This window comes from Mycteria americana, chromosome 7 (assembly GCF_035582795.1).
Source record: "Mycteria americana isolate JAX WOST 10 ecotype Jacksonville Zoo and Gardens chromosome 7, USCA_MyAme_1.0, whole genome shotgun sequence".
NCBI lineage: Eukaryota > Metazoa > Chordata > Aves > Ciconiiformes > Ciconiidae > Mycteria > Mycteria americana.
In genome coordinates, this window is record NC_134371.1 from 2488946 (window position 1) to 2513202 (window position 24257).

At 40.0% G+C, this 24257-nt stretch overlaps 1 protein-coding gene across 3 annotated transcripts in view; it reads left to right on the plus strand.

Moving 5' to 3' along the window:
• Window positions 1-354: 354 nt before the first annotated feature.
• RSRC1 (arginine and serine rich coiled-coil 1) overlaps window positions 355-24257 on the plus strand; it is a 178549-nt gene continuing 154646 nt past the window's right edge. For all 3 annotated transcript variants that reach the window (XM_075506788.1, XM_075506789.1, XM_075506790.1), the window contains exons 1-3: window positions 355-503; window positions 9321-9509; window positions 12065-12190. In XM_075506788.1, coding sequence (XP_075362903.1) covers window positions 9328-9509; window positions 12065-12190 — 308 coding nt within the window. In that variant the 5' untranslated portion in view covers window positions 355-503; window positions 9321-9327. The remainder of the gene's footprint in view (window positions 504-9320; window positions 9510-12064; window positions 12191-24257) is intronic.

The following is a 24257-nucleotide window of genomic DNA, read 5'->3' on the forward strand; positions in this document are numbered from 1 at the left end:
GCCCCGGCGCCGTGCCCACGCCGCGGGGGGAGCGCTGCCCCTTCGGCCACGGGGGCGGCTGTCAGTGCCGGGAAACACCGGTCCTCGTTAATCACTTGGAGCTGAAACGAGAAACCCTCCGCGCCGCTGTCCGCCCCGCGCCGCCCGTCACCCGCGGGGGAGGCGGACCGCAGCGTGCCGGTAAGTCGTCGCGGTTGTCACCACGCCGCGGACGGCGCGCCGTGGGCTGCTGCAGCCGCCCGTGGGGCAGCGGGGCCCCCGGCCCCGGCCCCGGCCCCTCGCTGCCCGTCGCGCCGGGTGCGTGGGGGCTCGCCCCGCCGGGGCGGCGAGCGCGCCGCATCGATTCCTCGGCGCTCGGCGGCGCTGCCTGGCCGCCTCGATCAGCTCGGCGGTGGCTTGCTGCTGCCTGCCCGCCGCCCAGGAAGGCGCTGAGCTCAAACCGGCAGCCGCGGCCCGGCGGCGTCTTCGCTCCCGCGGCCCGGCCCGGCCGCTCCGCCGCTCAGGTAACGTGGTGGGGCCCGCCGGCAAGCCCACCCCCGCCAGGGACGAGGCAGGGCGCCGCGGGTCGCCGCCGCCGTGGGAGCCGGGCGCGCCTTGCGGCCTGCTGCCGCTCCCCAGGGCCGCGGCGCGCTGAGGGGCCGCGGCGGCCCCCGGCTGCGGGCCGGGTCGGGTGGTGGCGGGGCGGGAGCGGCGGCGTGGGGTCGGGCCCGACCGCTGTTGCCATGACGCCGCCGAGGCCGGGGCTCCCCGGGCCGTGGCGGGGGCCCAGGACGGGCTCCCGCCGGGCTGCGGGGCTCGGCCGCCGGGCCCTGCGGCTCCAGGCGTGGAAACGCTGCGGGTTGCTTCCGCTCCCGGGCCTCCCGCCCTGATGGCGGGGGTCCCGCCGGGGCCGGGCTCGGCTTCCCGGCGGCCTGGCGCTGCCGTGCGCTCCGGGGCGCGGGGGGCTGCGGGCCACGCCGTGACCGGCTGAGGAGCGTGGGGGGGGGGGTGGTGCGATAACCCCGGCCATAAACGTGTCCGTCTCTTCCAGGAGTAGGTTCTGAGTGCGTGTGCGGGCGGAGCGGCGGGTAACGTCTTGTGCGGGGCAGAGCGGGAGCAGCACGCAGAGAACAGCGTTGCCACAGACCTTCCGCCGGCAGCGCCGAGCAGCGGGCTAGGGAGCAGAGCAGAGCCCGGGGTGTGCTTCTCCTGCCTCTGGTCGGATTTCCCGGTGCAAACTGGCACGGAGCACTAGGAACTGCTCTCCTCCCAGTCTTTTTCAAGTCTCTTTTGTCCCCCGCTGTGTACTAGCAGAGCTCAGCTGATGTGAGTAGGGAGCACGTAGTATCTGTAATGGATGTTACTGTCCCTGGCACCTGCCCTTGGAATCCACTTGATATTTAGATTCATAGGATGATAAGAGGAAACTATGCGTGTAGAATCTTACTTTCCCAGCTCTTGTCTGTGAAAGTGTGGGTAAAGAAGGTACGCGATTTGGTTTCTTCTGTATCTGATGTGCTGTTTCTAGCAGCAGTCGTTTTAGGTGTTTTTATTTTATACTTCAGCTAAATGCAATTCTGGGTGCTGCTTTTTCAGATACGAATGAAACTTTTTTTGAAGAGTTTATCTCTTCTAATGATCTGAGATGAATTTTAAACATGTTATTTTAAGTGGTTTAGCACGCTCGTATACACCACGAGTGAGGAAGGTGTTTAGAACTTGATTTAAAAGAAATACCAAAAGCTGCATCATCATGAAGTTCAGGTAAACTTAGTTGGTCTGTAAGCTTATTCTGAAAGTTGGTTACTTGGATGAAGTGCTGATTAATTAATGCTCTTAGTGAACTTACTTGGGTTGATCTAAAATAGGAATGTTTGGAGTTCTTACTGCCTTCAAATGTAGTTATGTGGTGAAGTTATGTAGTTATGTGTGTGTAGTTATGAAGGCCAGTTTGTAGAATTAAGAATTACTGAGCAAAAGATGGCTTGTGGAGGCCAGCTCTTAGTAGATGAGCACCATGCTAAGGTTTGAGGCCTTTCTCTGCTTTGCTGTTGGTGTCCTGGATGACGGTGGACGTGTGATGTCTCCTTAAGCCTAGTTTTTCCCACATTTAACTTTGAGATCTAAAGATTTGAAGCTGAATTAAGGAATACTGTTACTATAAATTGCTCATTCATGATTTTGAATTGAGACAAACTTTCTTCAAGTTCAAAATTAATGATTTTGGAAAATAACTGTTGATGTAACTGTCCAAGAGGACATCCTTTAAGTAACCGGGAGACAGCGTTGTGGTATGTTTGGTGTCTGTGGGTTCTTATTACTCTGGGAGAGATTGTAAGAAAGGAACTGAATTCCTGCGATTCTTTGATCTCTAGACTTTCTTCTGATGACCAGTCATGGTAGCTGTCTTGGTAGATGTGATTCAGGTGTTCCTCCTGCAGTGATCTGGGAACTTGGTGAAGGGAAAGAGGCACCAAGGGATAAGTATGTAAAATCAACAACAGTAATTCAGGTTGCTGCCCTCTTAAGAACAGCCACCTTATTGTTTTTTCTGATCAAATCTCTTCCTCTACTGAGAGCAATTTTTCTGAATTGTAGAGCAGGGAGAGTTTCCGCATGACTGCAAGCTTGGTGGAGGTGGATACAAGGACACTCCTTGATCTGTAGCCACACAGAAGCTATCTGAGAGGGACTTACACCCTCTGCCTGTTTGTGGTTTCCCTTTTTTGGGGAACAGCGTTGCCATTAGTAACACTTTGACTGCTACTTAATAGCTAGTGAGCATGTTTGTCCAGGACTTAGAATAAATTTTACTTCAATTAGCCTTGTTCCCTGGCTGAAGCTCATAAAGTAACAACTCATCCTGACTTGTTGGTTCTGTCCTATAGATGGACTCGCACAGTTCAGTAGGAAAGAAGGAGATATTGAGGTGGTTGCAGTATATTTTTCCATCGATGCCATTATGATGGGTTAGAATTTCTTAAAGGATCTTGTTTGTAGAGTTGCTACATAAACCGCGCAGGTGGTTAGTCATTATTGCAAGTCTCAAGTGATATAATCAAAGTCTCTTGGTAACTGACAAAAATAAATTGTTTGGATTTGATGCTGAACAAATGTGGAGGTTATTTTGGCTTCATCACTTCTGGCTGATTATGGTAACTAGAGATTGTATTGTTTAATTGGATGTTGTGCTCAAGGTGTAGTCTGCGGCAGTAATGCTTACTGGATAACAGCCTCTGATTAAAAACAACCAAACAATATTATTTTCTTACAATTTACAACAGTGAATACGATAATAATTTGAAGCTGATGCTTGAAAACATGTATTGTGCACTTGAAATAATTCTAACAATCTATGAAACAAGATTGAACAAGGTCAGATCAATGAATATATACTTTTTACTACATTTGAAAGTGTACCTTACTCTCTTTAAATAGGTTTTCTAGAGAAGTCTGTTTGTTTCCTATGTCATCTATGTTTTCTTTACATTGTAATATGCAGGGTGGGAGGTCACTTAGCTGTTTGCAGGTGAGCTTGGTAGCACTGTTTATAACTTTGCCAAATGTCAATAGTTGGTTTGAAATTTTCAATGTTGGTGTTTCTCTTGGCAAAACGCATGTATGAGAGTATGTGCTTTGTTTTCACTTCAACCAAAGTGTTGCAGCATCAGTTTTCAGAAACAAAACTTAAACAAAAATTAACTATTAAAAAAACCCAGAGGCCTGGAGACCTTTTTCGATACTCCAACATGCCTGGGCTCCAGAATGGGGACTTAAAATTCATCAGGTCCAGCTGTTAGTCATTCCATTGCAAAGCTGTTCAATTTCAGACTAATTGCAAGCCTTCAAAACATTGACGTTCACAGACATTCACTAAAGTCTTCAAAAATACTTAAGTAGCTGATGAATTTGATGATGATATGTTCCAGCTCAGGCTTCAGCACGAGTTTCCATGTAGCTGCTGTGGGTCCTCATATCTTGAGACAGAATCTTCTGAGTTCTCAGTGTTCCTTTGCTGTTTGACCAGAGTAGTTTGATCTAAATTCAGAAGTAGGTGAGGAAATATGCTAAGAGTGGATGAGAACCACGCAGGAGGAGGGTTGGCTGAGTGATGGAAAAGAATGAGCCGCACTGATGTGTTGGTCTCGTGATGAGACTGTCTCCCCACGAACACCTGGGATGTAACCCAGGTTCTAAGTTCATCTGAAACCGTTCATTTGGTGTTGGTGCTTGTTAATATGGCTTTCCTTCCTCCTCCTAGTATTGCTCCGTAGTCAGGATAGAACCCTCTTGTGTCTCGCCAGGCACTGATAGCTGTATCTTCTGCAGTGCCTACACATAAAGAGGGGTTGGCAGAAGCGTATGTCCTATTGCAAATACATATGGCTTAACGCTTCTGTCTGAGAAGTAAGGGTAAGGAGCCTTAGAAATGGAATTCCCCATAGCTGTAAGGGTGAATTCTCTTATGTCACTCCGTTAACTCTATGGTACAAATTTTTGTGGTAGATCTACAGACTTTGTATGGAAACAGCCAGATAGGAAAAACCCATGAGATTCAGCATATGATGCCATGTAATGAGTCTTAACTTTTTCTGTTTGCCTTTTCTTCCCCCTGCCATTATTTTGCTAATTAAGGTTTCCCGAGTGATCTTAGTTCTCTTCTGTGATCCGTAGGTACTATTATACAGTCCTGTTTGTGGAAATGGTATATTCGCTGGGTTAAGAACTGGCTGGATGGCCGGGCCCAAAGAGTTGTGGTGAATGGAGTTTGTTCCAGTTGGTGGCCGGTCACAAGCGGCATTCCCCAGGGCTCTGTGTTGGGGCCAGTTCTGTTTAATATCTTTATCAATGATCTGGACGAAGGGATCGAGTGCACCCTCAGTAAGTTTGCAGATGACACCAAGTTGTGTGGGAGTGTTGATCTGCTGGAGGGCAGGAAGGCTCTGCAGAGGGACCTGGACAGGCTGGATCGATGGGCCGAGGTCAATTGTATGGGGTTCAACAAGGCCAAGTGCAAGGTCCTGCACTTGGGTCACAGCAACCCCATGCAACGCTACAGGCTTGGGGAAGAGTGGCTGGAAAGTGCCCGGTGGAAAAGGACCTGGGGGTGCTGGTCAGCAGCCGGCTGAATATGAGCCAGCAGTGTGCCCAGGTGGCCAAGAAAGCCAACGGCATCCTGGCTTGTATCAGGAATAGTGTGGCCAGCAGGAGCAGGGCAGTGATCGTGCCCCGGCACTGGTGAGGCCGCACCTCGAATGCTGTGTTCAGTGTTGGGCCCCTCGCTACAAGAGAGACATTGAGGGGCTGGAGCGTGTCCAGAGAAGGGCAACGGAGCTGGGGAAGGGTCTGGAGCACAAGGCTGATGGGGAGCGGCTGAGGGACCTGGGGTTGTTCAGCCTGGAGAAAAGGAGGCTGAGGGGAGACCTCATCGCTCTCTACAGCTGCCTGAAAGGAGGGGGTAGAGAGGTGGGGTCGGTCTCTTCTCCCAGGTAACAAGAGATAGGACAAGAGGAAATGGCCTCAAGTTGTGCCAGGGGAGGTTTAGACTGGATATTAGGAAATTTTACTTCACCAAAAGGGTTGTCCAGCATTGGACCAGGCTGCCCAGGGCAGTGGTTGAGTCCCCATGCCTGGAGGTATTTAAAAGCCATTTGGATGAGGTGCTTAGGGACATGGTGTAGTGGTGGTCTTGGTAGTGTTGGGTTTGTGGTTGGACTTGATGATCTTAAAGGTCTTTTCCAACCTATACGATTCTGTGATTCTATATGGACCACTGCTGACCCGCCAGAACAACTCTTCCGTCCATCAGGCTTCACTGGTGTGGTCAGTCAATGCTGGCAACCCCTTTTCCCAGATCTTTGGGAGTATGGAGGGAGTAGGCAGTCATCAGGAAGAATACTAACCTCTTAGAGGTCTTGATAATTGACTGCTCTCAAGTGCTATGTTTATAAGAGGTGTCTTCACAGGGAACTGTGTGTTGTGTACTGAAGGGATGGTCTAAAGACCCTGGTGAAAGATAGTGCCTGCCAGAGAAGTTTGTCTGCTGCCTGTGTACGTTCAAGATATCCATGTAGGAATCAGCTACCAGGACTCGGCTGCACAAATTGTTCCAAGATCAGCAGTCTGCTTCTGGCAACCTCTTGTCCAGTGGAAACTCTAGAACATGTAGAGTATCAGTTGCACGTGTGCCTTTGTCCTGTAGCTCATCCATGGTAAACCCAGTGCTCCGGCAGCTCCTGAGGCTCAAGTATGTGCACGTATGCTGTAGGGCTTGTCCTGTAATAGGGAAGGGCCATGGCATGTAGTTCTTCTTTGGTCCTGAAGATGCAAAATTGAGACTTACATAATATGTTTCACTAGTTTTATATGCTGCTTAATCCAGTTATATGCCCAAGTGAGGAAAAAAGCTGATGGCAAAAAAAAGGAAGTTAAACAACAGACGATATATATGTTGAAGTGTAACGTTCTGGCTCATAATGATATCCACATCAAGTGGCGAATATCTCGGCAGAAATGTCTTTTGTACTCTTTGTTTCTCTGGTCTCTTCCATTAATCTTGCTGTCATGAGCTGTGGTCTGTGAGCTTTTAACTTAAAATCTGTGTATTGTAGTTTCATCTTTCTGAGCAGTTCTGCTTATTTTAAGTTTGAGATTCAGGTTCATGTTCATTTGAAGATTGTTCTATCAGTATATATTTGAAGAGCTTTATTTTACTGTTCAATAACTGTTAGCACCTTGGAGCTCTGTAAATCTTTTACTACGAGGGGAAAAAAAATAAAATGACTGCACAAGGTGGTGTGTTGATATAAATCGGCATTCCTCTACAGAATTGTAAATTAAAGTCATAGTTCCTTAAACAAGATGAAATAGTCTGTAAGGTACTGCCTCTGTCTCTTTCAAAATTGGTGCGGAATAACTTTAGTGAGGTGGAAGAAATAACTTCAGTTAAAAAAGAAATTCTCTTGCAAGGCAGTTCATCCTCCTAAAATTTTGCTGGTTTAGGTGCACGGAGATTTGCTGTTTTAAGTTGAATATTTCAAAAATGCTTTCTTTAGATTGTTAGCTGAAGGACCAGTTCTAAAGTGCTGAAAAGAGAAACCATTGAGAAGTGAAGTAAATATATAGGAGGATTTACTGCAGCAAAGCTTAGTCACGGCTAATTTGTAGGCACTCCTGGCTGCAGGAGTGGAACTGATGGCTCCGAGTTGCGTGCCGAGGAGCCGTCTGCAATCCACAGAGATTTGGCTACATAGGAATGAGTTTACGTAGCTACTGTTTTGATTGTGGCAGTAAGTGAACTCCGGTGAACATCAAAGAAAATCCAGATCCTTCAGGGACTGCCTTGTATTTTGCATTAAACAACTGTTGGATAAAATACGGAAACTCTCCTTGAAGTAGATGCCAGGTCCAGAACTTGGCACTTTCCAGGAGGATGTCCCTTTGACTCTTGACTTGTGCTTGCTGGAGCTTCCTCGCCCTGGCTCCGGGGGTCTGGCAGTCCTTAGGAGGAGCTCCAGCAGTGTGGCAGGAGCGTGTCTCAATTGAACCTGCATCTCTGACATAGTCTTCAAATTCTGTCAAACACAGCGTTGTCTGTATATTTATTGTACTTTGAATGTAGCCACCTGAAAAGCTCCCTTGGGAAAGCTGGTCACAGTACGCTGACTTTGCAAATCCCATGCCTGCTTGGGTGTTTCGATATGTCACTGTAGGACTGTAGCAAGTATGATTGTGTGCAGAACAGTTTTAGCTGTCTTGGGAACGTGAGGGTGAAAATGTAAGTTTAAGAGACTTTGTCTGTGGAACTAAACATGGTGTGGTTTTTTTTTTCCTTAATCATGCATTTTGACCGAAAGGCCGAGCGTAATCAAGCCTTTTATTTGCATGTAAACCTTTTGTGAATTTAAGCGTAAACGTACTTAATGGTGAACTTCTCTTTTGTTCTGTTTTCAGTCTCTACCCTGGCAATTAGGGTCTGCTGCCTAGGTGATAAAAGGTGTGAGGAAGGGCAAAAGTTTGCGTGCAGAAAACGAACAAGTTCAACCTGTTTATGCTAGAAATATGAGGACCTGTAATATTTCAATGTTGGTTAAAGACAGGTGATATTGTGGCAAAATATATCCGAGATGTAGCTGTTGATATGAATGTTAAAGAATTATGAGTTCCTGTTTTCCCAGCGCAGAAGTAGCGAGGGAGCCTTGAAATAGCTGTTTGTTCTTGGGAAGAGGGGCCGTTACTGACTGCCATAGCTGAAGTGTATGTGAAGGGGGGTCTTGAAGTCTTGGGTGGATAGAGCTGATACTGCTGGGACAGAAAAATAGTTTTAAAGCATTATGCACTTTTTGCAGCCTGAGAAGTTAAGATATACAACATTTCTTTAGCTGTGAAGCAATGAAACTGATCTCTTAACAGTTCCAAATGAAGATGATAGTCTTTGCAACAATTAAATAAATGGCAGGCTTCCCCACGCCTTTTTTTTTTTTTTTTCAAATCTGTTATCAAAGTCTGTAAACTTTGTCCAAGTAAACACATTGGCAATCAAGAAACACTTCTGAAAGTTAATATTTATAGGTCTGATTGTGGAACAAAGCAATTTAAAGTTGAGTGGTTCTAAACTGAGAACCAGAATCGACCTAACTCTAGTGTAAATTAATTTAAAAATAACTTCCTAGAATTTTGTTTCTCAATGCATGTTTTAGTTATGACAAGTAGGACAAAAATGTATGTTATTTTAATTGCACAACCTAAAAACACATGAAGTGAGTCACATCAGTAGCTGAAATCAATAGGCTGCATTCTATTGATTGTGTAAGTATTATGGATCTTCATTTATAGCTGTAAATTGAACATATTAAAGATGTTGTACCACTGGCTGCGTAGCATCTTAAAGTGAAATATCAGGTATTAGAAGTATCTTGTACGTTACTCCCCAAATTTCTGAAAAATTAGTATCTAAGGCAAAAACGTACAAATAAGCTAAAATGAAAATATGTTCTGATGTATAAATGATTTTATCGGTGCATTTATCTGTTTAAATGGTTGTGAAATATCTTTTGAGAAAATTTACAACAAATATTTGATACCATAATAAATTAATTCAAATTTGCTGACAGAGTAAATTCCAAGTTACTTGGTAACATGAATTTCTTGTTGTCTTATATTAAAATCTTGATTTTTATTTTTGCGTGCAAACCAAATTTTCTATTCACATGATAACTTCTAAAATGGTGTAATGATATGTTTATTTATACATGCACACGCACTATATATTTTTTATATATATAACAACGTAATGTAGACATGAAACTTTCTTACAGTTTAGAATTTTTGTTTTTACGTAGTTTAAAAATGGGACGCCGCTCCTCAGACACAGAAGAAGAGAACAGAAGCAGAAGGAAAAAGAAACACCGCAGGCGTTCGTCTTCAAGTAGCTCCTCAGACAGCAGAACATACAACCGTAAAAAATCTGGAAGGAAATCAAGGTCACGGTCTCGAGATCTCCAGTCTCGTTCACACTCTTATGAGAAAAGGTGCATTTATAGTAATTTACCATCTGTTGCAGTTGTTTACAAATCGGGCTCTTTCATATTATGGTACAAAGCTAGAAGTGTTTGAATCCAATGTATAGTCAGTTGTAGGTTGGAATTTTATAGCAAAGTTTGCTGTGAATCTTGGAAGATGTGGCATTATTTTTACTTAAATTTAAAGAAAAAAACAAAGTCACCACCACCACCAAAAAACCCAAAACGCCTTCCCCCCGCTCCAGGAATACAAAACCAGTGCATATGCAGATCCAAAGGTAACTTCCTTATTAAACCAAACAAAACCCAACCAACTAAAATAACGTTTCCTTTGTCCTCCTTCTAAATAATGAATTTCTAATCTCTTTTTGGAAATACAGTCATTCATATATTAATGCCAGTTGGAAAAGTAGTTTCAGCTAGTTATAGCCTATTCTGTGTTACTTTTTGCTGTTGTAATACACCAAGTAGGTCTTTCCAGACAACAAGGTAGACTTTCTCAATAGAAAGACTTAGGGTGATTTTACAGTAGGTCTATAAATTTGCTGCAACAGCTAGTTTTCACCATTATTCCTGCTATTTTTTGTGTGTACAGAATACGGTAGTCAGCCAGGTGTTTAGAATGCAGATCATGTGACTATATCTACCAATTTTTTTCTTGACCTAACATCATATTTCCTTCATCAAAGGCCCCTTTCAGTACCTGACTCTTTTGGATAGCCTGATTGTCTCTGACTTGCAGTGATCCTGGAGTCAAACTGAACACGTGGTGGTCAGTTTATTAATAAGTGGAGCTGGAAAACACTCATTGTGCCTAGCTGCACTCTAAATATATTAGAAAGTGCTCCTGGCAAACCTTTCTTTAGCTGGCAGAAGAGTGTGTCAATGAGGGCAAGTTGGCTGGTTGTGGAGGGTTTCTTATTTGTTTATTTCCATCCTCCCTTTCTTCTGTTCCTGCTTAGCATCTGCATGCAGCCCTTAGGGGACACAGTGAGATGACATGGGCTTCGATGCCAACAATATGCTGATGACACGCAGCTTTATGAATCTCTTTAGTCCAGTGCAGGCATGGCTATCTCGCAGATAAAAACAGAGCTTGAAGGGAGATTAGAGTCTGGACGAAGACCAGTTGACTTAAATTGAATCCAGAAAAGACGAAAGTGTCTGCTTTTAGGATCTGCTTGGCACCTTTGCTTTGCCCTTAGTTTAGGGCATTTGCTCCTGGCAGTTAAGTTGCTATTACACGCTGGGGTCCTGCTGGATTTATCCCTGACCCGTAAGAATCAAAAGCAACACTCACTAGATTACTCTTCATCTTCATTTAGCAGGAACTTTTTCAGATGAAGACCTGTTCTTTAGTAGTTAACCTATATATCTTTTCCAGTTTGGACGACTGCAGCACTACTTGTATGTAATACAGCACCTTGTCCCTTATGGTAGATAAGCACGTGTCGCATTGACTACATCCTGAAAGACAGAAGTGTTTCTATGTGGTGTTATATTTTAATATTAATCAAACATAATAAAGGCCAAAAATAGGGAGGTTCTCGTAACGATTGTAATTGTTATTTAGTTAGCTGTTAGGGACATGGAGAGGAAATTTTAAGATTAAGACTTGGAAGGTATCCCACTCCCCAGTTTTGGGATTAGTTGGTTTAATTTATGTATTTATTATCTATTCTTTCACCTTTCTCCTATATGTATAAGAATTTATTCTTTGAATAAATGAAACGGGGAGGTTGGGTGGGAGGGGAAAGGAAAGATACCTTTCTGAGTCCTGACTGAACTCAGAAGCAAACTTCCAAGCTCAAATGGAATAAATGAACACTGATTATTTGATTACTAATAGTAGTGAAAAGAAAAAAAAGGGGGGGGGGAGGGTCTGTCTACATTGGAGCAGAACAAAGATTGCATGTTACGAAAGTTGAGATAACAAATCTGTAAGGTTATATATACATAAAATCTTTTTAGGTGTACATAATTTAAAATACATTTTTATGTTTACATTTTATATATGTACATAGTATGACTGGAAGTAATTGTATAGAGTAGCAATGCAGGAGTTAACATTTCATGAGTTTTATTTTTAGCGCTGGAGTTGTAGTCCTTATCCCATATGGTGTATTTCTGTATAAATCCTGCTGAGAACGTAGGTTCTAAATATTTCTTCAACCTTAGATTTGGCAAAGAGGGAGTGAGTTCTAATGAGCTGGTCATGGGACTAAAAACCACGGAGAGCTGGGTTGTGTTCCTGGCTTTGCCCTTGATGTATTGCATGATTTTAGGCAAATCGGTTAACTTCTGTTTCTCCTTCTGCCCTTTTTCTGTCTTGAGATGTATATTTTAGAATGTAAACTCTTTAAGACAGGCATTGCCCATGTGTATGCGAATTACTTATTACAGTGTAATAGTGGTATTTGAGGCTTTTACAACATGTTATGGTACAAACCCCACAGGTTTGTATGTCCCTTTTAAGTAAACTGTTAGGGGCTTTGTTCCTTTTGTTTGTTTTGGTTTTTTTTTTTTAGAAGCAGTAGCATCCTAATAGCATGGTTTTGTTTTAGACGCAGACACAGATCGAGCAGTAGCTCTTCATATGGTTCTAGAAGAAAACGCAGTCGTAGCCGATCAAGGGGCAGAGGCAAATCCTACAGGTCTCAAAGATCGAGATCAAAAAGTAGAACAAGAAGGTAAGACTCTTTTCTAGGAAAAAGAATTATTATTTCTACTATAAAAATATTCCCTTAAAATCATATAGTTACTGAGTTTGGAATATATTAGAAAAAATGGTTGCAAGTGATCGTCTAAACTACATGTCATTTGAAACTCTTCCTAATTTGAAATCTTTATGCTGTACTTTTGATGTACTAAATCTTTAAATTACACTGGTGCAACCGCTGGTTTTGAAGATAAGTTATATGTTTTGCATTTGACCAAGTGCAAAAAACATTAATAGAGTCACCGTGGTTTAGCTGTAATCATCTGAAAACTTCTTGTGGATTTTTTTGATTACTGATTTCTGTAACTCCCATGCATAACACTGGCTCCCTGAAGATCTGACTGAACTGTTATTTTCTCATCTGTATTTCCCTTGGAAAGAGATGAGTATTTAGTTATGCAAATTTGTCTTAATATTTAAAGATATCTATGGTGCTGAAATTTTTTATACATTGGATTGTGAAGAATGGATATTTTCAATAATAAACATAATTTAAATACTTAAATCTTAGATCTTGCAAATTGTATTATAAAATTGGCTTTATACTTTTGTAATTAAAAGAAGCTCAATTTTTGTGTTTGTGTATTTTTCAATTAAAAAGTTTGACTAAAGTTTATCCCTGGATATCAGAATTACTCTTAGCATTTTCTATTGCATTTAAATTAATTATTGAGTGTATCGGGCAGATCAGAGCTTTTTTTGGTATGTGTTTACAGATCTTCAGCCAGGTAATTTTGTGTACCTGCACCAAGAATTTAGTAAAACATGTTATTTTCATATACCAAATCAGTAGAGCTGTTGCCTCTAAGTGTTGAAAAGTTGTTGTTGAAAGATGTGAATGTTTCACTTTCTCTTATTTGTATTCTCTCATGACTTATTCACAGCTGTTCGTTATAATAGTTGCCTGGACACTTATTGCTACAGTGTCTCTGTAGCAGCAATTTGGTTATTTAAACTGTCTGATCTCTCTTTGAGTATACTTACCATCTGAGCTGTAGACCCCACGTAAGCTACTGCGCTGTGTGTAGAAATATTCCTGTAAATACCCACTGTTTTGACTCTAACACTGTTTTGACTTTAACTTTAACTCTGATTTTTAAAACAAAATCAGTTTTAAAACAATGAAATGTCAAAAGAAGAAGGTGAAAATGGAGGTGTTTTTCAGTAGGTCAGATACTCAGTATTAGGAAATATGATAACCTGATTTAACGATCTCAGTTTTATTGTAATAAGTATAAATTGCAGATCGCATTAGACATAGTCTAATGGTCATCTTTTCCAAGGGGTTTACTGATGTTAATTGTCATTGCAATATATGGAAATGATGCACCTAAAAACTTTAAAAACATGATTCCTGTTTATTTCATTTTGTGCTAGGAAATATTGTGTATAAAATGTTTTATGTATAAAATATACTAGCTTTTCAGTACTATAGCTACAAAGGTATAGCTGCACATCACTTTAAATGGTGTTGCTATTCACAGACATGGTTCTTCAGGGAAAATATTTATAAATAACATCCTAAATTATAACAGAAGAGTCTTTTGGCCTGTTAAAAGCATAAAACTAAAATGTTAAAAGCATAAAACTAAAACCAACAGGACACATTGAATCCTTTATTGTGATTTTTTCCAAGTCTGCTCTCTGCTGTAATGTTACGCTGAGAAGCCATGGATTAATCTTATTTCTGGAGAAGAGTTAAATAGGTTGCAGAAAGCTGCTGCTAGAGGCCTGTGTTTTCCCTGTTTGTTAGCGTTGAGGCGGTCGCAGCAACGCTAAATAGTTCCTTTCTTTGCTATCTCAAAATCTGTCTTGTGCACTCGATCGACGGTACAAACAGCTTTCCTAAGAGGGCTGAGTACATTTTCATTCTTCAGGCTGGAAAAGAGATCGTGGGGGAAAGAGGGAATGTGATGGAGGGGTATAAAAAAAAAATAAAAATGAATGGTGTGAAAAGATGATTAAGGAATGAGTGTTTCCTGTCTCCTCCAACGTAAGACCTGGGGCAGGCTTCAAGTGAATGAAGTCAGCTGGTGGCCGATCCTAGTCAAACAAAAGGAGATGGGTCTTATGTATCACATAATTAAGCTGTGGAAGCCCTTGCTGTTGGAGGTTGTGGATACCAGAAGTTGAAATTAATTAAAAAAAGCAGTCAGACAAGAAAAATCCATTCAAAGCTGTTAAATGTGAAGAGGCAATATTTGTCTTTGGAAATGTATGTATTTGTAGTGCTGAAGTGGAATTTTCATAAGAATTTGGCATCTGTAATTCATTCATTTTTTTGCTTGGGGTGGGGCAGCTTATTTTCATATGACTTTTAAAGGTAAGTACTAAAGAAAACACTTACATGAACTAGGTAATAAAATGGCCAGAAGTAACTCAGGCAGCCACCTTGTTTTAGTGTAGTAAAGAGCGCGTTACCCACTAAAGTGTTCTTGTTGATCTCTAACTTCTGAATTGCCAGTGGCAGGGAGTAAAATCTACTGACCCACCTGAAAAGCAGCAATATGAGATACCAGTGGCATAGAGGTGATCTTCCCTTTCTTGCTGTATTTGTAACGTTACTGCGGTACCTCCAGAGTACCACCTTTAGGACTTGAGCAACCGTGATTTCTTCCCCCTCAATGGGAATGGGACTGACACTAGAAAACTAGTTTCATATTGGAGGTTAAGATCCATTACATGGTATCTTTAAATCACTGGATTTGGTTTTGGTACAAGTCACGCAGATGGCACAAATTCTGTATCCCATAATGTCTTTTCTCCCCACAGTCCCCCATCAAATTAAGATATTCTGGTTTTCAAGGTAGTGACAATGTTGGTAAAAGTCTATGTGGCTGTAATGTAATTTTTTTTTTAATCACTTCTCTAACATAGGTGTTTTATTTGAGTGTGTGATTTACAGAGCTCCAACTGTGCAAAATACTGAAACATCAAGTCTTAATTTGAAAAGTTAGATTTTTATAATGACATGTTTCAAAAATATTTTGAGTAGGTATTGTTTGTAACCTAAAATGATTTTTTTTGTACTTTATTTTAGAAGATAAGAAAACTTGTGCATATTAACTATTTTATTTTAGATGCATTTTTTAGAGTCAAAAAAGTGGGGCTTACTAGTAATGCTATAAATTTAAAGCTGTCCTACAGCAAGATAGTACAATGCAAATAGGACTTAATAAGATCACAAACTGAATTTCAGCAAAACAACCAAGATTTACATTAAATTAGGAATTTTAAAACCGATTTAGTTTGTTTTACTGAGCATTTGCTTAATAACATTTTGCCTTCTTGCAATCTTTTTAAAGACAATAATTCGTCTGTGAAATGCAGGCACATCCACGGTAGAAAAATTGAAAGCAACAGCTCACTTTCTGAAACCACACATATAGTGATATAAAGAAATATTTCAGCTCTACAAAATTTAATAAATCATCCCATTTCCTAATTTGATCATATTAGATGCTGATGTGGAAGAAGCATTTCAAATACCATCTCCTCATTAATATACATCAGTCTGGGGAATAGAATGGAATACTTATGCAGAGATGTCACAGTTACTGTTTCTTAGTTTACTAAGTGGAACAGGTTGATGTGATACTGGGTGCTATTTGTCAATGTCTTGCTAAAATGGTTTGGGTCGAGTTATGGAGTCCAGAAAGACGGCGGCTGATAAATCAAAAGTGTATTGAGTGGACAGGAGGCAGTGATTGATACTGTGACAGGATATGAAGAAAGGAATCTTGATACAAGCATGCATGATATTGAATATGAGAAGGAAAATGGCCCTGGAGTATGGATATTATTCAAGGAAATGAGAATAATAATATCATCTTGAAATTATTGCTGGCTGAAGATTAGGACAGTTCTTATTAGAATATTATGCTTCTCTGGAATGGAGAAACTCAGATTTCATATAATTTCTGTGTGGATAGAGTCTTGTTAATATTTTTAGAGTTTTCACTGCAATTGTTCTGCAAGTTAATCGTATATGAAAATACTTACTTTACATCAGAGCTTGTAACGCAAATCTCTTAATTCATGTAGCTTTAAATAGAATTAACCAAAAGATGTTAACCTTTATTCCTTGATTTCATACAATTCTGTGATTATAGAGTATTTCACTATAATTTCCTTTTAATATGCAAGTTTGTTTTTATTGTCTGCCAAGTGCTTTTGGCTTTTCCCTTTACATTAAACTGAAAACTGCTGCCTTGAAATATCTTCAACACAGTTCAACTTAAAGATTGACACAATAGCAGCTAGTACATCTATACGTATCTAAGAGGAGGAAATACGGTGTGTAGAGTAATCCTGTTTGTAGAATTGATGCCTTTGGACTGTCACTGAAGGAACTGTTTGATCAGTGTGTTGGTGGTTTTTTTTTTTTCCAGTGTGTGGGTACATGGTTACATCTTATTTCTTTACCATTCTTCCAGTCTAATTGATTTACTATTGAAATGTGTGCATCTTATTGCAGTCCAGTGGCAGGGTGACTTACTTCTTATGGATGGCTTTGGAATAGACTTGTGTTTTGGTACAAAAAAGCAGCTTGTTGACAGAAGTTGCCATTATCCTAGCAATGTAAACTAGAATTAACTTACGTTCAACCCTCATAGCTTGCCAGAATTCTTTGTGTTTAGCACTTACAGTTTGTAATATTTAAAAACAGGGTCCTCTAGTCATGCAGAGAAGTGCAGTGTGAAAAGGGTCACTAAATAAATAATAGTAAAATCCCACTAATTTCTTTAAAGTAGTGCTGTGTTGGGGTACGTACTGAATAGCCACGTTCACAAATGTAGCGATCTCTACAGATAGTGTAATTTGCATTGCCTGGTTCATGACACGCAGTGATGATGGAATTACAAGAAAAGACTTCCCCACCACCCCTTTCTGGATGCATTTTCAACACTGCTGCTTCAAACAGAAATACAATACTAGGCGACGCTTACCCTGAAGTTAGAAATTCTGGAGAACAGAGATTCTGTTCTCCAAAAGGTCACAGCTTCATTCAGGCACTTATTCATGGCTGGGACAAGCTGTAAATCCTTGCTATGTATCAGTTGTTTACCTGTCTTCTTTACAGCGTCCCACTGTATAGGGAAGATCTTAAGCTTTTTGCAGGTTTCAGGTTTTAGTACTGGCAAGGGTCAGTCATCTTTTGCCTGAGGGGGTTTTTTTTTTTGGTCTTTGAGAATTTCCTTTTTTAGTATCTTCTGAAAAAGAAATCCAAACCATTGCTAGGAAATATTGTAGTGAAGAGTCGATATTGCACAGTGAAATGTTGTTTGTAAGACTTTTCAAAGATATAAACAGTATTATCATTGAATGCTTTTGCATTTGCATTACTTGGAATGGTGAATAGGAATGGGTCTGTTTTCAGTTACTCTCTCTTTTTTCCATCCATCATATTATTTTAGGGTGGTAGTATTAATGTGTTAGGGGCTTTCCAAATTAAAACCCTGGCCTATCAGATCCTAAAGCTGATAACAAGCATTGGGTCAAGACGTAATCGACACTAACTTGTGTTCAAGCCTCCCTTTTAGCTGCAGACTGTGTCTGTCTGTTCTGGTTAGCACACGCTAATGGATAGCTTCTAATAGATTACAAGGTAGAGTTTGAATTCTGAACAAATCCAGGAAGAATTTTCTAGAACAGCATTGGCCTGAAAAGAAAATAAAGGTTCTTAGGAGAGAGGAAGGTAGAAGGGATGTGCATTTTGAGGTAGACATTAATGTCAGCAGCAACGTGTAGTAGAAGAGATAATGGCAGATAAACAAAGAGCAAAATTGTGAGGGGCCTTGCAAATTAGGCTGAGGGTTTATGGAGGAAAAGGAGGAGGTAGAGGAGGGATTAATTAAAAAAAAGAAAAAGGGAGAATGGAATGGCTCAAGTAGTGGGCAAAGATCATCACAGAAATAAGATGAATTGCAGTTATGTGGACTTAAGACTGATTTTCACGAATGTTGTGAAGAAAGACTAAATTTAAATATGATGCAGATGTATGGATTAAAGCGCAAGTTGGTTTCAGTTGAGTAGAGCTCTTGCCTATGGGAATAAGCGTTACCATAGGTGATGTTAGCTGCCCTGGGGAAAAGGGAAGGCTTAGGCAAGAAAGAGAAGGTTTTCTGACTCGGCCATCCTACAGACATCGGACAATATGAGTTTTGTTGTCTGATGGGAAGGAGATGGAAGGAATTAGGAAGTGAAGTTTGAGTAACAATAGCAGTATGGACTCAGAGCAATGAGATAGCTACGAGGGAAGGGAGAGGGTACAAACCTGGCTTTTTTGTGTATCTGCTGTAAGAAACAAGAAATGACAAGACAACTGTGAAGAACCAGGTTGGGCACACGTTGTCAGTGTTGAGAAGCTGTCTTAATCTATCAAAATGCTTTGGCAATACCTGCTTTGGAAATGGATCCACGAATTTTCCAAAGGGAAGCAGATGAAAGTCCTGTAAGAAATCAAGCAATGCTATTTAATCAGAATATTTCTTTTGAAATATTTCATTACTTCTTGTTTTGCCTGGTAGTAGCTACTGGAGTTACTATTCTTTTAAAGTGTTGATCTGCTGCCTAGGATATTTTTTTCTTCTGTCCTTGCTACAGAAATTAACACACTCACATGCAACTAGCTGTACAGACCCACATAATTATGTAAGGAATCAGTGTAAATATTACACGTTTGTCTCTCTTCTTACTGGTGGGGAAGGGAAAGTTTGGAGTCTTTAGTCCATTAGAATGTATATTTAATTAAGATATTGTAGTACTTCTTTCATTAAACTTCAAATAAAGGCTTGGGGCAGGGAAGAACTAGTGAATTAAATTCAGATTACTGAGTTTGCTCATTTGCTCATGTGATCTCTTTAGTTTTTTCTGTGGATGGTAGCACTGGATCATATTTCTTTTTCTCACAATAAATAAAAACCTGCAGTTTTTCTTTAGGATCTTGTTGCATTACAGGTTGCATCACCAATAGTTTCTAAAAATATTTTTTAGCTTTAACAACTGACTTTTTTCAAAAGGAACTTAACAGTTTGTCTACATGAGTGTACTGGAAAAAATAGAGGGGTGAAGCAGTAGCACTGAAGATGTCCTAGAGCAATAAGCCACCAATGAGCGCGTTCCCGAGATCTAATTGACCGCTTTGGGAAATTAAACTTCATAAGGCAACGCCAAGGGCTCTCAAGTTATCAATAAGGCCAGATAGCTGCTAGTGACAGTTGCTTTGATGCCTTTCATTGGTATAAAAAAAAAAGCCTTAAAAAGATATGAATGCATAAGTGCTGTTCATTTAGAGCTAAGTATTGAGTCTAATTACATGTAAACTTTTTTTTCTAAAGCAGTCCAGGTGTTATGTACACAGAACGTTTTTTAAGTATAGCTTAAAGAAGCTATACTTTTAAGCTATACTTATACATTTTTCTAAAACCTTTTATTTCTCCCTTTGGGAAAGGGTATATTTGCAAGTTGTTGGTTTTTTGGGGTGGGTTTTTTTTATGCTTCAGTTTTCTGGGAAAAGGTACTCAAGAAGACAAGAAGAAGAATATGATTCCCCTTAGTGGAGGATTGGCTTTTTGATTTCAATGTGTCTACATTCTACACTATTTTTACTTTTTTTTAAATCCTGTTTTTCTCTGCTACCAAAGCTCTGGCCATGAAATAGAATCTATTATTTTTTGCTGCAGAGATCATGTTTCTAGAGGCAGCTATGCAAACCAACATATAGCAGATGTCTTAAAGATGCATTGGTAATATAAGACCATCATTGTTTGCTATGTAAATTGCTGCTGTTTCCACTGTTAGTTTCTAGAATGTGATTATCCAAATGTGAAATGCAAAATTGTAGCATTTAGTAGAAACATTTCACTGTTTACTTTATTCCCATCTTTCTTTCTAATTCTAATAACGTATGACAGTAACAGTATCTAGCTTAAAAAGATGCAGGCGAAAAACATGTGTTTTTGCTGCAAAAGTGTTTTACTGTATCTTTTCTATGGGACTCATCAGAATGTAAAAAAACCCTAGCAAGAGTAACAGTTACTCTGTCACAATAGAATACAAGTAGCTGTCAACCCCGTGTATTTCAAAAACTCAGCCTGAGTTTTGTTGAATGTACCCAAGTCAACCTCGCTGAAGTTGTATGGGCCAGAGTTAAGATTGCACGTACAACCCTAATCCAGCTTCCCACGGTAGTTTTAGTGATGGATTACAGTTTCTTCCACAGATTCCTTGCCACGTTTGCTTTACATATTAATAGATTGGTTACCATAGTCCTCCTCAATTATCTTTGTATATTACTCTTGTGTTATTTCATTCAAGTTACATGAGGGGCAGTTATAATAAGACTTGTTCTTGTAACCAGCCACCTTGGAGCAGGGGTCAGCAACATTTGAAGTATGCTGTGCCTGATGCTTTGCTGTTCTCAAACTAGAGGTTAAATATGTTGCTAGAAATATATCAGGTCCTGGGAGAAATTAATTACCAGAGAGATAAGATGCTCATCAGTAATGCCTTGCTCCTGTGGCTGGGAGCTGGTCTGGAACTTCGTGGGAGCCAGGACCTGGGGACCACTGCCTTTCTTAGCTATTTCTCTCAAGGTAGTATGATTCTTGGCTCCTAGCTGTGCTGTATGCCTTTCACAATCCATCTTTGTGGTGGAGATGGTACTTGCTGACTCTTGCTTTAGAGGATTTTTTTGTTGTTGTTTGTTTTTTTTAGAGATGATGGCTCTTCTGTATAAATCGGCATACATGCCCTGGAATTCTTTGATCACTGCTTTTGTCCAAGATTTCAGCCGAAGCCATTGCTCATTAGCAGGGTATTGCTGTCTTCATGAGTAGAACAGTAGCTGCTGCATACAGTATTTTTGGTACCTTTGTACAAACAAATTTTATCCCATATAAATCAATTGTACTTCAAGATCCAGATAGGCAGCTGCTGGTTTTTGCTGATATTATGACCCAAGTGCGCTTTGGGAGCGAGTTCATGCCGATTAAGCTGATTAAAGTTGGGGTACTGTGACACTTTCCTGACTGTCCCTTCATCCTTTAGTGCCTGTTCTTCTCCTCCCACATCTATGCTTCAAGACAGTTCAGTGCATTGATCTGTCTGAAAGCTCTCTCTTCCTCTCCTTTAGTGAGGAGCAAGAGAACAGGGTGAGATGCTCATGCATGGAGAGTGCGGGGTGGGGAAAAAAGGGTCAAGCCTGGGTTGTTCAAGTTGAGATCAGGTGAGAGGCAGTTTTAAAGCTGGAGGAAGGCACTGGGAACGGGGCAAGTTGCCAGTTTCTAAGGCAAGGCACCATGTCTCCCTGAAATGCAAGAGCGAGAATGTATATAGATGATAATGCTTCAGCTGGTCCTAGTATAGGTTTATTGGTATAAAACTTTGGTCCTATCGGAGTTGACGGCAAAGCTGCACTTGACTTCAGTGATTCCAGATTTAACTCAGGTGTGATGTTATAGGAAGAAAAGATGATTAAAAAACCTGATCATTTCAGGCATATGTAGAGCCTTTGTCTTTTTACTGTCAAAATAGTGCTTAAGTAATTACCTGAGCAAAATATTTTGTTAAATATGTGATCACATAAGGAAAAAATGTGAAAACCTCAATTTGTTTTTGCATTGTGTAACTGGAGAGTTGTATTTAAATACAATGTATATTTAAAAAAAAATCTAGGAAAAGATAGGAAATTAATATCTATACCTTAATATTAACTGTAACTTAAATATTTTGCATCTAATCATGTAGACCTTTTTTTAATTTTGAATCTTTAAGTTTTCTGCAAATTCATATATGCATACCTCCAAAATACTGTGAAACATATGCTTTCAATATCGAGTTTCCTTATCCATAAATACTATTTTAAAATATTCTTCAGTTGCGGTTTTCATAGGATCATATCAACTCTTAGTAAGGCAAACTGAAAAACCCTCATTGACTTTAAAGAGTTACATTATGCTCAGCTTGAATAACTGATTTCAATATTTTTGTAATTCTGTACTGCTGATTTATGTCCTAGAAATGGAGGCAAGGGCAGTAGTATGTTCTTAAATTATGCATATACTGTTAGATATCTGTTTTTCTTCTATAGTTTTTGCTTCTCTTATATGGAAACATGCAGGGGTAAGCTAAATTGTAATAGAATTTAAATTAATGTGTGGCATAGCACTGAAAATCTGTTACCAGTCTATATCAAAAAGCTATGCTAAAAGTTTTCCTGTTAAAGCTCTAAGCTTCTTGATTGGAGAATGGGTAAAAAAAAAAAAATCCTTTTCCTATTTTTCTACTATATAGTCTTCTTGAAGTTCTTCCAAATTAGATTTTAAATGCCAATTAGGAGGTTGAATATACTAAAATAAAAGCAAATACAACCAAAATGGCCTCACCTTATGGCTAGTTAGGCTTTTTCTCTCAAAAGCGGAACCTTTGCTCTGAGCATGGCTTTGAGAAAGATATTCAGCTTAATGAACACATTAATTAGAACCATAACTATTTATAAGATAATTAGAAACGAAGCACGGTAAACTGGGCTTTTCCTGCAATTAATGGAGGATTAATTACTGGAGGTAATGAAGTGGATTTTTAAATGCATTAAGGTGAAGTACAGAGATGTGCAAGGCTTTGTGATAGTTGCATAATTATTCCAGGCTGTTTGAGCATAGCTCATATGAGATCGCTAATAAGCATCATTGCATCATTATGTATGCACTTAAAAAGACTTACCACCAAAATGACTGCCTAATTATTTCTAATTGGCAGGAGTCTGTGTAGTCATTGAGCTGTTTGTAGCCATTTTAAGGTTCATTTAACTATCCTTGGGGCCATGTGATAGATGGAAAAAAGCTTCAACTACACGCTGGCCTTGGCTGGCGCCGTTAATCAATTTTGGTGGGCTTCAGTTTGAAATGCATTTGCTCATGCAGAGGTCAAAACCTGAAGTAGTCCAAGCAAAGTTTTGCTTTTTGAAGCCACTTGACTGTATTCATTAGCAATTAGTAAAATAATTGTGTCTGTCACTATATTTGGATTTCCATATGACTTGGTATTCTTTCATCACTGTCCCTTCTTATAGCATATTAGCTTCACTGGAAACCAAATATTCTTCCAACAGACCCTTTTAGCAACTTCAGTGTAGTGGCATATGTTCCGATATACTACCTTTCTTCATTCATTTGTTAGCTTAAACAGTGCAGTACATTTCAACACAATCATCTAATTTGCTCCCGATTGATTGCTGAGTGAAAGTTTCTACCCAAGGACAACATTTTAGGGCTTTTAAGGGTATCTCTGAGGAATTAGTCATTAAGCATTAAGAGAGGAAGCAAGTAGTAGTCAAATCGAATTCTGACGTTTACCAGAGTTTCGTAGTTAGGGGCATCTATTTCCAAGATGTTGACAGCTATGTATATTCAAGGACATCTTCTGGCAGAAGAAAGCTGCGCAATAATCGCAGTTGTTTAAAACCTCATTCTTACGTGAATGTTAGTGCACGGGTTCTGTCAATAATTACATTAGAAATGTTGTGAATATCCCTTGAAAATGACCTTTTTGAGATGTTATAATTAGTATGGAGTTATTTTATCTTACCATGTCAGATTTAATGTGACATCCCATTAGGTAAGCGTCTGTGAAAGTTTTCAATGAGTGCGTTGTCCTGTTGGACATAATCATAACCATCTGTGGGATGCTGTCAACGTACATAAGCCATTCATATAGCTTAAGAAAACACTGGTGAGCAAATTGTAGGCTAATAAAATAAAGGTCAGCTTTGCCATTTTTTGCTACAAAAAATGTGGTTCTAGTAATTTAATGTTAAAACATAAGTTTAAAAAATAATTGTTCAGATTATGGTTAAAGTGTAAGATTGAAAATAGTTATTCATTAAAAAAAGCAAAAAATGTCATTTATTCATGAACTACGAGTTCAAATCACAGACAAGGTGTTAAAGCAATTGCATTGTGGTAGCATAAACTAAAATATAAGCTAATCCTTAAGGAAAGCTGCAGAATTCCTTAAAAATTGAAATTGTTTTAATT